The 18,765-nt window shown below is 39.4% G+C and overlaps 1 protein-coding gene and 1 pseudogene across 1 annotated transcript in view; both read right to left on the minus strand.

Moving 5' to 3' along the window:
* Positions 1-18,765, minus strand: part of ARHGAP42 (Rho GTPase activating protein 42) — a 253,545-nt gene that overhangs the window by 171,652 nt on the left and 63,128 nt on the right. Inside the window, exon 2 of the mRNA XM_019741698.3 lies at positions 12,764-12,859. Coding sequence (XP_019597257.1) covers positions 12,764-12,859 — 96 coding nt within the window. The remainder of the gene's footprint in view (positions 1-12,763; positions 12,860-18,765) is intronic.
* LOC109452616 (acylglycerol kinase, mitochondrial pseudogene) overlaps positions 17,230-18,765 on the minus strand; it is a 42,914-nt pseudogene continuing 41,378 nt past the window's right edge.

Raw genomic sequence — 18,765 nt, forward strand, 5'->3', positions numbered from 1 at the left:
GTCTCTTGAGAGCATGCATGCACGTTAAACTTCAGATTATATGACATAGCCCTCTATGATTATTCTCTGGCTCTCAATCCTTGTACTCGAGCTAAGACGATATTTATTATGTCTTAGTTTTCTTCAATATTGCACATATCAAGACAACCAATGTTCAAGTTCATAGAGTAAATATGCCCAAGCAAGGAAAGAATTCCAACAGTCTAAAGCAGAAGGATTCAGTGGTTGAATACAGAACTGGAGAAAAGCTTCAACATTCCAAATGCTTCAGAAAAATCTCGTGCTGTTACAGCCAGCAGGGCTAAGAAGTATCTACTACCTTTATAACTTTTGTACCAAATGGTTTCAAATCCGAAACATGGTCAATGTTTACATGGTCATGTAAATTAGATTGATTACACAGGGAATGAAGGATAAAACAAGGTTCAGTTTATAAGTAGCAAGCAATGATACCACTATCTTAAAATTAGTTATCTGCATATAAAAAATATTGAAGATTTTTAAATAATCTCCTTTCTTTTTGTAACTCTAAACATTTATCACAGTCTAATTTAATATATAATGAATGTATATACTTTTTGTCTAACTTTTCTGACAAATGCAAACCCACTATAGTGGAGTTTTGTTTTGTTTTGTTTTCTATTTTGCACACTGATGTGTCTTCAAGCATCCAAAATACTGTCTGACAAATCACAGGTACTTGATAAGGCTTTATTGAACGAGTGAACAAATAAAATCAAAGTTGGTAACGTAGGAGACAGGTGGACAAGGTCCTAATACTGGTGTGATTCACCTGTGTCTAAACCAAAATAAGAGTTAACTGCCATGTTCTTCAAGGTCTCTTTCTACTCTGAAGGTACTAAGCTTAGGGGGAGAGGAGGTGGTACATGAGGATAAAAGGGATCAAATATATGGTGATGGAAGGAGAACTGACCCTGGGTGGTGAACACACAATGTGATATATAGATGATGTATTACAGAATTGTACACCAGAAACCTATGTAACTTTACTAATAATTTTCACCCCAATAAACTTTAATTAAAAGAAACAAAAAGATACTAAGTTTGACATTCTAAAAAACTAGGCCAACATTTGAGTTAGAAGTAGTACTTTCTGATCATCCCAAATAACAAAACAAAACAAATAGCTTGAGCAACTCCCTGCCCCCACATGTACATAATGAAGGTATGAGAACTAGCCTAGAAGAAATGCAGCTCCCAGATAGAAAGCTATAAACTACTCCTCACCAAGAAAATAACTGATATAATACCATCTTCATTCAACATGTTTGGATAAACTCCACTAAGCAAACTGGGAAATTACCAACAGAAGTGAAAACTATGCATTAATACCACACAGGCCACTACTTACCTTGTTGGTGCCTAATGTTTACCAATAGACAATAAAACATGTTTCCATTATTACGCCAAAAAATTATGACAAAAATGTCATCAAGGGTATGTCACGGTTCAGACTTGAAATTACAAGCCAAACATAAGATTCCAGTTTTACTAAGGCCACTCTATTCATACATAAAAGAGAGGCACTCTCACTGTGGTTCCGTGGGTCAATACAAGTGCATTAAAAGAAAGCCACAGGTGTCTACAGGTTACATTATAAAGTCAGGCTACCCATGCCCCATTTTCTCCTTTGCACAAACCCAAAGAAATGGCCAAGTAAAACACTTTTTAAGAAAAGCTCATCTGGGGTAGCCTTCTTACATCATCGACAAGACAGTCAGAATAACCTTATCAAGATGCAAATACAACACTATTTCTCTGATAAATGCCCGGCAATGGCTTCTCATTGCCTGTGAGTTAAAACTCCATATCCCTAACATGGCCTATCAGGTCTTGTCTATCTGCCTGTAACCTTCATACATGCCATTTTGCCCTTGACTATTGCTTTTCTACCGCAAGGCCTTCATTCGTCCCTTCCCTAAATCTGGAATGTTATTCCCTAATCCTGCTTCACCTACCACTTCTCCATGACTGATTTAAATATCTCTTCCTCAGAGGGGCCGAACTTCCCTCATCTTCCCATTCACCCAACTAGGCCTGGTTTATTTTAAATATGTTCTCTTAGCATACTATATTTTGCTTTTCTAGCACTCAAAAAACAATTTTGACAACTGTAATTGGTTAATGTTGGTCACCCAATGAAAATATAAATTACTTAAGCCATTGATAGTACCTTAGGCCTGGTTGGCACTTAAGTTCTTATACAAAAAATTAGTTTTACCAACAGGAAATAAAGGCATAGACAATTTAAAAAGAGTGGAAGAATGCTACAAAAGCAAGTTCCTGCCGCAAATCCCTGGTCCTTTTGCTTGTTAAAGTAACCAGGGTAGGCCCAAGATGGAACCACTCATGCTAAACCCCTACTCTGCAAACCAAAACCTAGATTCTATGCTGGCTCTCCCAGAAAAGGAAGGCCGAGGTCCATCACCTCTTGCTTGCTGAGCACAAGTTACCCAACCCGGCTCCAAAATCCCCTATGCTCCATATAAGGACAGTAACGCTGCTTTAACAAATCAGCTAATGCCCAGTGTAACTTCTTTGTTCTTGCTCACTTTGGTCTAAAAATGTCTTGTACAGTTCTTCAGAGCTGCTTTCTATTGGCTGGATTGGATGCTGCCCGATTCATGATTCACTGAGTAAACCCAGTCAGATTTTTAAATGTATTCAGTTGAATTTGGTTAAGACACTTTATGGCCTATTGTTCTTTTGGAAGAGCAAAAGACTATCCTCAATAAGTCTTCAATAAGTCACGGTTGCCTCTCTGCATCACACTTCATACAGTAGATTCTCTACAAGTTAGGTGACTCAACTTTTTCGCCTATCAATGACCTACAAAAATTCCAGGAGTACAGCTTTTCTGGCTATCAACAAATTGTAGAGTAGGCTAATTCACAAGTACAGAATCTGTGAATAATAAAGATCAACCGTATAGTCCTGCATCCCAAGTTATTTTGGGCCACAGCATTTATTTCACTGTCTAATCATTTTGTTGGAATTTTTGAGCTATCATAAGTCACTGACCATTGATAAAGCTTATCTTTCACTATCCATTCATACTGAAATAAGGCTTTTTTTAGGTTATGCTATCCTAAATGAATATTACTACCATCTTACCCTTTAGTGTGTATACTCCTTGAGGGCAAAAGCTACTGTTTTCACCACCAGGTCCCCATGAATTGGCACAGTGCTTGTCACCTAACAGGTAGTCAATGAACGTTGAATAAATTAAAGAACAGAAAAATATTGAGTTCTGTTTACAAATATTAAATTTGTTCTAAATGATTCTCAAGTACGTGAAAAGTTATATATGTATATTTATGTGTTTGAGTGTATGTAAATATATAACCTATTTCCTCTCAAAATTTAGTTTATGCCCATGCTGAAAAGAATCATGCTAGACATGTCCAAGTACATACTTATTTTATAATTTAACATTTGACTCTAAAATTCTATTTATGTACCTTAAGGTGATTTGTTTCTACATAAAGGTTTACTAGATTTTGCAGGGGGACTATTTGTGTAACAAATGTTTACTAAGCCTCTGCTACATAATAAAGCTCTCGAGTATTATGCAGCAGTAGAAATGTAAGTAAAACTTTCTAACCTCAAAAAGCATATATTTCGCTGGAGGAGATAAGAGACTGAGCTCTCTGTGAAACATTGAACTACTTTTTGTTTGGCATAACAATTCACAAAAGAAATAAAGGGGTTTCAGGGGATTATTGAATATTACTAAATTCAAACAATTTTTTTTTCTGAGACATGTGACTTGTGACATAAGTTTCAAACTGTTTTTCAGAGCCTGAAATAAAAAAAAAAAATCTAAGCCTTTGAATCTCAAATTAAATCAAGTTATGTTCTTTGAAATACAGAGCTAATATGATGAAAACATCTCGTAAGTGGTGTTTTTTTCAGAGAGGAACTCCACCTGAAATGTGCAACTTTCTCAGCTGTCCCAATCCTTAATAGTGGGTGGTTTCTATGTGGGTGCAAAAATAAGGGTGGTAAAAAAATGGAAAACAATAATTCAATTGTCCAACTGAGAGTCATTAAACAGTAAAATATGCTTCCTCTACAAAGTTCAATAGAAAATGTTATTTGTATAAACAACTTAGGCATTTGGAAAGGTTCCAATTTAATAGAGGACTTCCTGATTTATATAACCACATTTAAGTGGGTTGTAATGAGGGTCGGTTATAACTGATGGATTTTCTTTTGATTCAGTAAATGAGAAGGTAATTTGTTTCCTAGAATTTAATAAAAATCATAGGTCTCTTTTCAAAGACTTCATTTGTGGTCAGTAATGGCATTGTCTCTGGTTTGCAAACATTTTCCTAAGAAATGCCCAAGAAGAGTTTCTTGGCCACATTCTACCTTATACATCATAACAGCATTAGACAATTATTAGTAATCTGTTATCATAGCTCATAACCAAATTCTGAAGAAAATCTTTACAGAAGCTTTAATAATAAAATAGGTTAGTAATTGAATCTTATTAGTGTGAGTTGAAGAAAACAAGCTCTTGTTTAGCTAAAATCATTTATGATCTTTTAAGAGTATTTCCTGGGTTTATAAACATACCAGGTTTTTTTGTATGTGTTGTTTTTTAAACCTGAAACACAGGTTACTGGCTCTCAGCATGTTTTTATACTATATAGGGATCAAGTCAAAACACATAAAGCAAGCTGTGTGCCATACATCCCATCCTCAACTATATTCCTGATTTATCACTTGGAAAACTGGATCAAATAATACTTTTCCATTGGACCTACCAGATGCATCCTCAAATTGAATGGATTTACTTGGCAAAAGATTTATACATTTTCCCCACAGTAATTTCTCTAACAAGGAAAATAAAGGCAATTTTTCCAACCACTCCTTTAAAAAAGTTCTTCTACTTCACACCCTCTGAGCAGGTACTGTGTTTCCCCGAAAATAAGACCTAGCTGGACAATCAGCAGTAATGCGTCTTTTGGAGCAAAAATGAATAAAAGACCCGGTCTTATCTTAGATTATATTACATAAGACCCAGTCTTATATTATAGTAAAATAACACCAGATCTTATATTCATTTTTGCTCCAAAAGATGCATTAGAGATAATTATCCGGCTAGGTCTTATTTTAGGGGAAACACGGTATCAGTGATCACTCTAGGCTTCTATCTATAGACCAAGGTGACTTCAGGCTCATGGTTAAGTCACTTTACTATTATATCACACTAACACACACCCAGCTTAGAAGAGGTAATCAAACAAATATTTGCACCTGAGCAAATTATTGCTTGCTCAGGAAGCCACAAAAGAGTCCCTATGACTTGAAATGTGACTATTTTAAATTTGTCTCACCTTTCGACATACTCTCCTAAGGACAGAACAGAAAAGATTCCCAAATGCAGGATACTCTCCAGGCAACCCAATATTCAAAACTTGGATTGGGTTCAACTTACCATCCATCTATCAGTCAGTACACGTACAATATGTATATAGATTTCCATATAAAAGTTTTTATTTTTTTTTAAGATGTAACATGCTCTTCATTTTAAGAACTATTCAACACTAACCATCAGTATTGTTATATCTGCATATCTGCATTCAAACAGACTAAATACCTGAACAGGAACACACTAGTTATGTCAAAAAACTAACTGGGCAATTATTATGAAACATTTTGATCTGAATTACCTAATTGATGGCCTCATTTCTCCACTCAGTGTTGGGGAACATAACTTTAGTTGAGAAGTGTTGTGTGTTGTCTGTCTCCACCACAGGAATTTTCTGTTTAGGTGTGTCTAAAGGAATGAAGTCCCCACCTAAAATATTTACTAGCAAACTGACTCTCCTTCTTGGTAAATGTTTAATCTCCTAAGTGCAAGGTTCACAGCATCCAAGACTTTCCTGAGAGTTAACACAGACCATCACACAAGCTGTTTACACACAACTGCAACTGGACTTTCCAATGGTTTCCAAGACTACCTAGAATGAACAAGCTTTGCCTCTTATCAATGATTAATATTTTTACTGGCACTACTTCAGCTTGATTAACAATATCCAATTTTTTAAAAAATCTAGACTTCTTTTAAGACGTTGGCTAGAAAGTGATTTTAAATTATAGGCACAGTAATTTACATGCCCCAGTGTAATGCAGGGTCTCTGGTCCCGCTCCCCGCACAGGAACGCAGGATATGGTGAGGCCAAAAAGGAACAACAATGGAGTCATGGATACAGGGTTCATACTACTATATTCTCAATGGCAGCTGGTCAAGACACAAAAGCAAACATCTGCCAATACCCCAACAAGGGGTCTTCCTGCACCACAGTCTCACTGGCGGCCGGGTGAGACACAGGAAACAAACATCTGCTAGTTCCACTACATGGTGGTACGTTCCCAAGCAAACAGTCAAGCAGTCCATCAAATCAGGGATGGAAGGCACTTGCAGCATGCACAGGTAGCATCACCTTATTCAATTTCCTATAGTCCACAATCATTTACCAGGCTTGTGCATTGGCCTCATAATATGTGCCCTCTCCGCAGGGTGAAGACTTCAAGTCCTCCCCAACCTGGGGGTGAGGGACGACCTCAACTTCACCCTCATCCTCCACCGGGGACTCAGCAAGCGTTTCCACCGGGGACTACAAGTCCCGCACCCGGGCTGCCTCAGCAAGCAATTCCCAACCCACATGGTCACAACGACCTTCGCTTTCTCTGGCCTATGCTGGTTGCAGAATTATCCATGTCTTCCCACCCCTCCACGGGGGTCCAGCTCTCTGGCAGCTGCTCCTCACAGGCTTCCTGAGACTGAGTGTTCATACATACAAACTGCTCCACCACCCTTCGGAGAGCTTTGGCCGGCACCGTACCCTGCTCGGGTGCGATGTGTAGTGCAGGGTCTCAGCTCCCGCTCCCCACACAAGAATGCAGGATATGGCTAAGCCAAAAAGTAAAAACAATGGAGCCACAAATAGGGTTTCATACCACTATATTCTTGATGGCGGCTAATCAAGACACAAAAGCAAACATCTGCCAGTACCCCAACGAGGGGTCTTCCTGCACCCCACTCTCCCTGGCCGCCGGGCGAGACACAGGAAGTAGGATCCACACGATCTGCAATCTACCATCCGCGCTTGCTAATGGCATTTGCTAGCTGCAATCCACACTTGCTAGTTTAGCCATGGCAGTTATATCAGTGACCAATGGCTAACTGGTAAGAGCTGATGGCCACCCATCCACAGCAGATGGCCATCTGATTACAGCTGATGGCCATCTAATAACCGAGCCAGCACCTTTCCATGTGAGGCCGAGAGCCTAGAAACTGCTCTCTGGGACTCTGTCCCCACACCCAGCTTTGCTTTGGACATAATTTCTGAATGTGACACACTAAGATTTACAGCCTTTTATTATCCCATACTATCATGTGCTAAATTAACCTGACAAAACAACCTGTCTCATAGGCAGATTCACAGTAATATCTTTGAGCTTCTACTTGTTTAAATGAACCAGTATAAACTATTTTCAAAGGAACAGTATTGCATTTTTTTTCCTTGTGGTGATAGAGTTTTATTTCCTACTAGTAAGGTTTTAAGGCTAGGTCCATGATTCACTTTGGAATTAATTGATTCCCTCCCATGCACTTGCATGCACCAGGACTGATGCATTCATTTTCTTTTTGCATTTATATATATATATTACTGTGTAATTATAGTTAAATAATGGTATATTTTGTATCTAGTCTACCCATGTAATTATTGGAGGACTGAGTCTTACACCAATTTGCAATCACTCCCCTCCCCCACACCACAAATTTCGAAGCCCCAAACACAGCCCCAGCTATGCAACTCCTAACTTACTCCTAACTCAATGTCTTTACTCAGTTCAAAAAGTTAAAACAGTCTAAAAAGTGGCCAATTAGAGCAGCTGTAGGAAGTTAGACTGGAAGGACTGAAGCTGCTTCCCACTAGGCCAGTGCTGCAGTGGGCAGATAAAAGGGAGCCATCAAAAGCTCACCTACAGCTCATTCATTCTTAGAAAAAGGAGGAACCATGACATCTTGCTACTCTTGAATGTTAAGGAGAGTGTGGGATGCTGCCCTGCTTTGGACTTTACTTCTGGAAACAACTAACCCACTTTCTGAGCCACAGGAATTCCCCACTGCATCCCAGACGACTATTCTATTTTACTTCCTTCCAAGCCAGCAACATCTCACTGGTACCAAAAAAGCAAACAAAAAAGCCAGCAAGCACAAGGCCAAAAAGGTGGGAGCAGAAGGGGACAGCTGAAGAATGAGGCCAATTTACAGGCCAGTCATAGGCCTACTCATCAAAAAAAACTCCTGGATCAGCTTCCACTAATTAGGTAATTATATCGATACAGTAACAGCACCTTCTTTTCATTACTTGACTCAGAATCTGTTTTCACCCTAGTACTGCAAACACATTGAAAGCAGACATATCACTGGTCTTACTACTGCCCTTCCACCCATTCCCACCACCATGATTTACAGAACGTCTGCAAATGTCTTGACTTCACAAATTATTTTGCACTGGCATTGCTCACTTATAAAAGATATTGTTGTTTTTTTTGTTTTTTGGTAAGTCATTGTTTTGAGTGGTGATATCTCAAGACTACTCTGGCTGAGAATGTTGTGGCTATTACTCAAAGTTAAGAGTCACAGCTGTCCCTCCTTCTCTTATTAAATAAAGAAGCTGAAACTAGAGCATCAATAAGCTATTTTAAGGACTACTGAAACTTTGTACCTTCCTATGTAGAATTGAAGGTGACAAACGTGGGTAAGGCCAATTCTTGCATTCCAAACACACCAGCCTCACCCATTAGTCTCAGGGACACATTCCTGGAGCACTGTCTTTGGTACAACAGCTTGCGATATCCTCACATGCCCTCCATGTTAGGAATTTAAAGTCTTCTACTATTTTACTACATACATAGTTATTTTTAACTGTTTAGACTACACTTGGAGGCTCTGGAAAGGGATACAAAGTGTTGGATGGTGAGCATATGGGAACACATGTATATTTTCACATTAGTTGTTTCAGAAATAATTTGTTTATAAGACTTTTTACCTAAGTTAAATTTCCCTAACAAAGCATTGATGTTTAAGTCAGATTCCCAGTAATAAGAGCTAAATAAGTCTCCTGATTTAAAAGTAACAAACAATATTACACCTACCCCTACATAGTATTCACCTCGATTTAACTCCTCAAAGTCCTCTAAGCAGAATTTAATTTAATATTCATTGCATAGACTAAATCTTCAGCTACTCATCAATTCACACCTTTCAAATCTAATCTGCAAGAGCCAAACAACAACATCCATTTAGCCAAAGTGGAGACAAGCAGCCCAATGCAGAGATAGCAAGTTCACCACAAGCTGGGGAAATCACCTACCATCAATCTCCCTGGAAAGCTGCATAACATGGTGATTAAAAAACCCTACCTCAGCAGTTACTACATGTGACTTCAAAAAGATATTTTAAGTAAGAAGCATAACAGAAATTAAGAGAGATATGAATAGAAATTAAGAGAAATATGGTGAATGTTTAAATTAAAAAAATTATTATAGTTAAAGACACATTGCCATTCATCCCCTTCAAAATACTCCCCCTCGCTTTGAAAACACTAATCCCATCGTTCTTGCCACTTTCTGAAGCAGTTCTGGAAGTCCTCTTTTGTGAGTGTCGTTAGTTGAGCTGTCGTGGCTGCCTCAAGGCCCTGAATCATTTTGACTTTGGGGAAGAGACAAAAGTCACATGGTGCCAGATCCAGTGAATAAGGTGGATGAGGACACACTGTAATGTTTTTATTTGACAGAAATTGCCATACCAGAAGTAACGTGACACAGAGCTGTGTTATGATGAAGGATGATTTACGGCACACTTTGAAACACACCTTCTCTCAACCGTAGCTCACACCTGACTGCACCAAACAAGTTGAAACTTGTCACACACTGTTACTAAGGTTCAACATGCTGCTGCCCGTATTAAAGATGACTGCCTTTCCATTGGATGGCACTCGGCAGCAGCATACACCGTGTTTTGTGATCCCACAGGAAAGGCTCCATGTCACACATCACTTCTGATATTGCAATTTCTGCCAAATAAAAACATTACACTGTGTCCTCATCCACCTTATTCACTGGATCTGGCACCGTGCACTTCTGGCTCTTCCCCAAAGTCAAAGTGTCCATGAAAGGTAAATGTTTTGAATTGATTCAAGACATTGAGGCAGCCACAATAGCGCAATTAAAGACAATCACAAAAGAGGACTTCCAGAACTGCTTCATAAAGTGGCTTCCAGAACTGCTTCATAAACTGCTTCATAAGAACAATGGGATGGGAGTGTTCGAAGTAAGGGGGAGTGTTTTGAGGGAGATTAATGGCAATGTGTCTTTTACTGTAATAATTTTGCTTTAATTCAAACATTCACCGTAGTTTTGATGACACCTTGTATGTTTACTATACTGTTAATAACAAGTAAAAGACCAACTAGAAGGAGCCTGAATATACTATAGAGATTATTTTGTAAATTCATGTATATGAATCTGATGGAATATTTTTGTCATGAAATTACTAAAAATTATAATATCTATGAAAACCTTGAAGTATTTGCTATAATCCTCTTTACAAAGAAAAAAACAAATTATATATGTGTGTGTATGTACATATATATATATATATATATATATATATATATATATACACATATCATTCTATTAGAAAAATATACACGTAAGTAAAAAAAATTAAAGTTTATAAGGAAAATTGTCATTTATTCAACAATTTAACAAAGGGTGTACCATAAGTCAAGCCCTGGGTCAACTGCTATAAAGCTAAAATGGTCAAAAAAAAAAGACAGATCTGACCTCTGCCTTCTTGGAATTTGCAGGTTTTATTAGTAAGTCAAAATAATTGCAGTTACGTGAGTGTTCTTCCTTTTTTCTAAATAATAATGCTAGGATATTAATATTTTAGTAATATAATCTAGGCTTTTGTCTGGCTAAGTGTGTATTACAAAGTCTGTGTTGGGGGCCAGACACTGATGACAAATGTCAAGAAGTGGCACAGAAAATGACAACAAGTGTTCCAAATGTCGGTGGCGCATGATCACTGATGTTGTCCTTTCCCTTTCATCCTGTTAAGAGGAAGGCGTCCTGCTGCTTGCAGCCCCGTGGTAGTCCTCTCCCTTCTTCCTAAAGGCTCCCTAACTATACCTCAGCCTCGTGACAAGCACGGCTTACCCACCTTTCAGCAGAGAACTGAGAGAAGGAGTCATTCATGATCCCAAGAGACTAGCCACGTCTACATCCCCTTAAGAGTAACTAACACTCTGTAAGGAGCAAGCTAATAAAGTAAGCACCTGGCACAGTTCCTCTGAAAGACTGCCAACTTGACCATAATGATGTATGTGTAATGCAAATTTCATATGCAGAAACGGCTTGGCTAAGGAGTCTGCACTCTGCCCAAAGGTTTCTCCAGGAGAAACCTTCATAAATGTAAGCAAACTAAAACAATGTCACACACAATGAATCAGAAACTCATTCAGCTTATCTTCTCTTGAGAGACTTTCTTTTGTGAAGACAATATTGCCCTTTCCTTGCACAGCTAGGTTTAGATTTGCTACATAGGTTTTTAAAAATAATAAAAACATAGGATTTAAAAATGCATATAAAAAAACTACAGAAGAAATGGCAGGGGAAGGAGAGGCCATGTCAGGGGTCGTAAATGTCTGCTACTCAAAGTGTGGCCCAGGGGCCAGCAGTGTTGACACCACTTTCCAGTCTGTTGTAAATACAGAATTGCACACTCCACCCGAAACCTTCTGAATCAGAATCTGCATTTAATAAGATCTCCAGGAGTTTCATGCACACATTAAAGTTTGGGAGTCACTGTTCTAGATACTGGTAATAATATCCTATTTCTATACCTGGAAGGTGAGCAAACTTAGTATTATTCTCTAAAATGTACACACATATTTTATACAGTCTTCTGATTATGTGATATGTCTCTACACCAGCTTTCAAATGGACTCCATGTCTACAAACTGGCAAGTAGGAATTGTTAAAATCTGGAAGAATGTTACATGAATCTGATCTTCAAACAGTAAAAACTCACATACCTACAGATAAAACTTCGGAGATCACATAATCCAACTTATTCACTTTAGGGAAAATGAAACCACGTGATTCACGAAGGGGCAGGCTTTCTCTGGGTCAGATTGCTCAATTACTATGTCAAAGTCAGATTAGGGCTCAAGTCTCCTGATCCCCAGAAATGTTCTGTGTCCTACAATAATACTAGTTTAATATGTGATGACTGCTTTGTTTTCCCAATATAAACAAACACTCATGTTAAAAGAGAAATCAGTATTTAAAAAATTTTAAACCAGTACCTTGTATATTTAATAACAGATTCCCAGTATAGATTAGTTTGAATGAATAATTACCTTTGAGACACAGGCAAACATTGTTACCCACATCTTCTCAAAGGGCTGAACTGAATTAAAGCATGATTAAGTAATTTCCTTATGGAAGAACCATGGAGCTCAATTTTAGAACAATTTATAATATTCTCTTCCACAGTAACCAAAAATTGCCCTTTACTTTCATCAAAGTCAGAATATCTTCCATGTTTAATATTTGGGTGAATGAATCTATGTGATTTCAAATGTAATCAATATCTGAAGTAGAACTTTTAAAATTATTACTTAGGATACTGAAAAACAGTAGTACTCACCGATACTAATTTCATCATCTGTTTCAGCATCACCAATACATTCAAATTGGAAATCTTGCAGTGACTGGGAAAATTTCTGTACTGCCATAGACAGATCTGTAATTGAAAGTTAAAAGAATTACAAGTTAAAGGTACCATGGAATACTCAAGTTTCCACATGTAATAGTATATAACTTTGATGTTAATACTATTTTAACCAGAACCTTTAACATACTAGTTTGACAAATATAAGCAGAATTTAAAGTAACTACTGAAGAAATATTTTAGGAACTGGATCTGCTCTGCTTAAAGGGGATCTGTCCTTTTAAGAAAGTTTTAATGCCAGTCATGTATTCTCTGGAAGCCAACTTCCCAAAGCCTTTATCAAAGAATTACTATTCATTCCCTATAAACAGAACATTTATTAAAAATTTAAAAAAGGAATGCTACTGAGGTTGCTACTAAAAAGAAAAAAAGAACCAGCCAACCTTTGATTAGAAAGTGTCCCTGATGTTATTCTACACAGACTGTGGAGTATGCAGGAAATACGTTTTTACCAATTAACTACTAGTTTTGATCTCGTTCTATGGTGAAAGGCCACCTGGAAGGTTGTTTACAAATAATCTTGTGATTTATAGGAGACCTCAAGCTAAACATACTCTTCAATCCTGACTTCAGTCTGAACAAAGTCCAGAGTGTGACTAAATCCAGAAGATGAATTCTTCTTTATTCCTGGAGAGAATAAAGAAAAGCCCAGGATAATGAAAAGTACATCCCTGGGAGGCAAAAGCCTGGGATGCAACCTAACAGAGCGACTAAAAATGTAGCCTCTGGAGCCAGGCTGCCTGGGTTGAAATCCAAGTCCCAGTCCCACCACTTAACTAGCAACATGACCTTGGGCAAATTATTTAATTCCTCTGGGCATCTGCTTCCTCATCTGTAAAAAGTGAGTAGCAGTAACATAACTACCTCATAGAGCTGTTCTGAGGATTAAGTTAATATTTGCAAAGAGTTTATTTAGAACAGAGCCTGGGATGTAAGTACTATTTAAGTCTGTTAAATAAAATTTAAAATAAATCAATCTGACAGGGCAGCATCAGGGAAGATTTCAAGGTCCCACCTCTCAGAGCTACTCTGTTCATCCATGCCAACCCTTCCACGGAAGTTGGCAGCAGTAGGAAAACGTATTTTTCTGGAATACACTCCACACTTCATTGAATGACACCTCTCATGGGTTCAAGTCTAATACCTGAACCCTTACATTAATGTCAAGCAATAGGACCTGACAAAGACTCTCTCCATCAATCTTTAGTCAGGCTCTCTTCTTGACTAGGCCCTCTATCTTGGCTCCCCTTCCTCACTGGGCCTACAAAGCCCTGTTTTAGCAAGAATCCTGCCAAGTCAATTTAGAGAAAAATGCCCACCCTGGATATCGGATCAAATTCTTCACCCTCCCGCTTTGATACATAAGTCCTTGGCCTGCCTTCACCAAAAATCCTCCTACACTTGAAGTCTCCTCGTAATAATTTCCCACCCACCAACACTCACCCCTAACCTGCTCCTTGGCTATGAATTCCCACTTGTTCTTGTCACAGAGTTGAGCCTGATCTCTCCACTCTACTGCAACATTCTTGACACCTGTAGCAACAGTCCTGGATTGTCTTCCTTAGCATTTTAACAACTGTTAGAATTTGTTTTTCTGCACGAAAACAATTATGGTCCCATGCCTAGACATGGTCCCAAGAAGTAGGTTTATGGTAACGCACCATTCATGAAACTCCAAGCCCAGGTACCTATCAAAGTAAACACTCATGAGTAAATCGGTCTCCAAATATGAAGGTCATCTTTTTCACCACTGTGAATCAAGAATTCACCAACATCCTCACACCACTGACAATTCTGAAGACCACAGACCTCAAGCCTCAGAGAGGCTTGTAAAAAAGTAACCACCAAAATAAACACATAAGAGACTCAGTTTTTGTCTTTTTAATCTTGTTTGAAATAAATAAATCATGCACTGAGAAGAGGATGCTACTTGTAGATTAACACCTTTTCCCACAAGAGGGGTAAAATTTGGGGACCCTCTAATCTATTTGAGAGGTCCTTTCAATCTAAGAGAATGAAAGGGTCAATCAGCTTAACAATGGTTCTGCTTTGGGCTTTCAGGAAGAAAGATGAAGAGAGCCTCCTTAGTGAATTATTAGTCAATGAGCAAAACAAAGGCTTTATCAGAATTATACTTCAATCAGCTGTGATGCGTTGGACACATTCTACTCAAGGCCCATTTTTCTTATCTACAAAACAGAGAAGACACACTTATCTCACAGGGTTGTTATAGAGACTCAGCGAAGATGTGCCTGGTACACAGTAGGCAACTCAATAAATGGCTTCAATTATTATCATTCAAGTCTAGCTCATAAAGGTGGAAAAGCTGACTGGCCCTTCAGACAGACGGGCACCACGTAAAAGTATGCAGTTATCTACGAGTACCCAGCTCTAAGGATAGAGAAGTCATAATACCTACATCAAATGTTATGAGAAGACAAAGAAAGCAAACTCATCAGGCTAATTTTAAACCAAGCTGTATATGGGTACTGTCCCCAAGACTTGGGAAAAGCATTCCATTTAACATCCCTTTAATTTCCTATGTACACTATAAAGGCCTTATGGTGAACTGGATTTGAAGGCACAGATGCAATTTCTGCACAGCAGAGTTGAGAAGGGAGGGAGCTTATATGAGTGGATCAGAATGCTTAGGAACCCTTCCTTTTCTCACCTCCTCATCACAAGCTCCTCCGAGTTTCCCCTCAAACTCAGTAAGCTATCTGGAAGCTCTGTCCTAGAGAACTCTTGGCAACCCCCCATGTCCCACCATTTCTTCCTACACTGCTCTTTGCTTTGCTTCCCGTGACCTTGCTCCTTGACTGAGAATGGTTAGCTGCTTTGTCCTCTCTCAGAGATCACAGTGAATGCACTATAATAATTGCCATCCCCAAACAGGAACACAGTAAGTAGCCCAGTTTACAAGCTATCCTTGTCAATACAGCCAAGTATGAGTACAAGTATGAGTTCTAGTGGCAGATTACTCAGGTGAGCTTCCTGCTTCTACCAATCAGTGGCATGCTTCTGGGCAAGCTCCATAACCTCTCTGCAGCTCGGCTCAGTATCTTCATCTGTGAAATGGAACAAAAGCCATCTCTCAGGGTTATTGGGAGGAGTAAGTGAGTTGAAGCACTTAGAACAGGGTCTGACATACAGTTAGACACTTAAAATATGTTGGCTATTTTCCATGTTGAACATGTCAAAAAAGAGAGGAAAAGGTGAAAATGCAGGAATTTAGGTGGCAGCTGTTAGATCTTAGATATCCTTGGAAACTGCTCAAGAAAATAGTCTATTGATAGCAGTTTCAAATTCTCCCTTTGTTCACAGCAATCACGCGGTGGCAGAGACAACCTGGTTAGTCAGTGTTTCTGTGTAAGACTTGGGTGTCTATTTCAACACTGGATGTAATCACGAATGTGTGAGTGATTCTTTCACAGTCCTTTTATTTTTTTTTTCAATTTCTAAAGAACTTATTTATTTTTGTAAATGGATGAGTGTCAGATTGCTATGTATTTAAATTACACTGAATATGTTTAAAAGAGTGAAGTAACAGTTTTATTTTAAAATATCAATATTTACAGGATAGCAGAAAGTACATACTTTGGCAACTCTTCCTATGAAAAATGTTAGTTGTCAACTTAGAAGTGTGAGTGGAAACATGATTTTCCAAATTACTTCTAGGAAGTATGTGAGCAGAATAGTGTGTGGACCACTGCTTTACACCACTGCGTCCAGGTAAGGCTGTAGTCACCTCTGGACGGTGGCTGCCCTTTAAAAAAGTACAGATTCCTGGGCTCCATCCCTGATTGAGTTAATTAGGTTGGGCCCCCAGTAACTCAATTTTCAATGTGCACCCCAGATTGTTCTCATGCAAACCAACATTTAAGAAGCACTACTTAAAAAACAAACAAACTGGTATACTATAGTGTTTCAGCCAAGGCGGAAGAGGGAAACACTTCTCGGATGTTTCTGGATTGAGCAGACAACGGAAACAAGCTAAGTAATCAGAACTCACAAAGTAGCAGCACCATCGGGAAGCCTGGCACTTCCCGGAAGTCCTTGGGGGCCACTGTGCTTGCACTTTGGGCAGATAACAAGGTGTAGCCCTTTTCCAGATACTGAGTGTGAGAATTTTCTTGAAGTAGCCTGAGGAAAATCCTATTTAGGCGGGATCGACTCACACAGACGGCAAAGCGTGCGCTAATGGGAAGCGGGTGGCACAGAGCACACTTTGGGAAGCACTGCGAGAGAAGGGCAAAGGTACTTGTCATGAAAATGCCCTTGGGATCCGCTGACAACACTGGGGACAGGTGAGGCATTTGGTCCCTTTTGGCCCCACTGGGGCCTAAAATGCAGTCTCACAACACTCTTCTCCTCCTGCCCGCTCACTGAGCTGTGCTCTGCAGCATCTGCTCTCCCTAGAATCACAGAAAAACTGCAGTTTCCCGGGGAGCAGCTTCACCTCCACGGGCATCGCTTCATACTCCTCAATGTCAATGCTAAAGGAGTCCCATGTGCCCTCAGGAAGCAGCAGAGTGCACTGGCTCTCCTGGAGACACTCAGTGCCGTCAGCGTGCAGGATGGAGTCTTGAACCTTTTTACCTATAATTACGAAGTCTCCTTTGCTGACAGTGTCGGGTTCAATGCAGGTGTTCATAAAGTCTTCTGTGTTTGTCAGGTCAAGCTGACTGTTCTGTGTGGTGACGGACAGTTCAGTGGTGGACAGCTGCACATCTCTCCAGACCTCCAGGCTCACGTCTTGGGAAAGGGCATCCTGTGGTTGTGCCCAGTATGACGCAAGCCTCCATAATATTATCCTGTACAAAGAGGGCCATGGAGGGACCACTTCCACTCCACTGGGAGGTCTCTCTACAGGTCCCGTGTACAAGATAGAGCCTTGGTGAGACTGAGGCCACTCTTTAAGAGTGCTCAATAAGTGAGCTGCTTTAGTTTCCAGAGGCCCAAGATACCAGTACTTGCTAACTCTGATGCCAGCATCTCTGAAGAATCCCCATTGAAGGACAGTCATTGCAAACACAGGTTGTTCCTTTTCACCCTTAATCTGTAAAACATCAAGTGGAACTGTCTCTCACTTCACAATAGCAAGTGTAGTATCTGTAATGTGTTGGACTTTGCTTCCACTTCCGGTAAACAGGGTATGACTCAAACTACTGGTCTATCCCAGTGGGGTAAATCCGATAGGAATCTTACTGAAGGTGGCCTCATCTGCCTTTTGAAGAACTCCAGTAATAACCTCCTGCAACATCCCTTCTCGTCCGGCAACAATGATGACGTCTGTTTTCCATCAGTTCCAGGAGTTTCTTGGCTTGGCCCTCATGATCTGTCTTAACAATGGTCACATCCATGCCAGATAAGTGTAAAATCGGGGCAGCATTTTTTCCAAATAGAGTCCTTGCTTTGCCTTTGCAAGCTGCAGGATTGAGAAGGACGGTGGCCTTCTTCACCTGTACATTGGGAAGAATGAGCTGGTTGCCAAACACCTGAGCTTCTCGACAAGCTGTTCTCCTTAGCAGGTTATCACAGTGTTTCCCATAGAGCCAATGGCCTCCGCATGACAGCAGATTCCAGCTGTAGTTTTCTCCCAGTGATTTCGAAGTGTTTTAAAGAATACAGTTATCTTCTCCTACGGATTTGCTAGGCATTTGATGATCCTCACTTGCTAATTGGTTTATTAGCTTATCTCACCGGAAGGTAAATTCTATGAGAGTTAAGAACTTGTACTGATCTGGTCACTGCTATATCCCCAGTGCCTAAAATTCCCTATGAAGGCTTCCATGTCAGTAAAACTTAAATATGTATGCCTTTCTCCTATTAATCTCTCTTTGTCAGTTTAATTTCCAGACAGATCCAGCCAGAAACCCTAAGAGAGTTAAAGAAAACTTTTTTTCTTCCCCTACTTT

Source organism: Rhinolophus sinicus, chromosome 14 (assembly GCF_057876585.1).
Source record: "Rhinolophus sinicus isolate RSI-liver-muscle chromosome 14, RSI-T2T, whole genome shotgun sequence".
Lineage (NCBI taxonomy): Eukaryota > Metazoa > Chordata > Mammalia > Chiroptera > Rhinolophidae > Rhinolophus > Rhinolophus sinicus.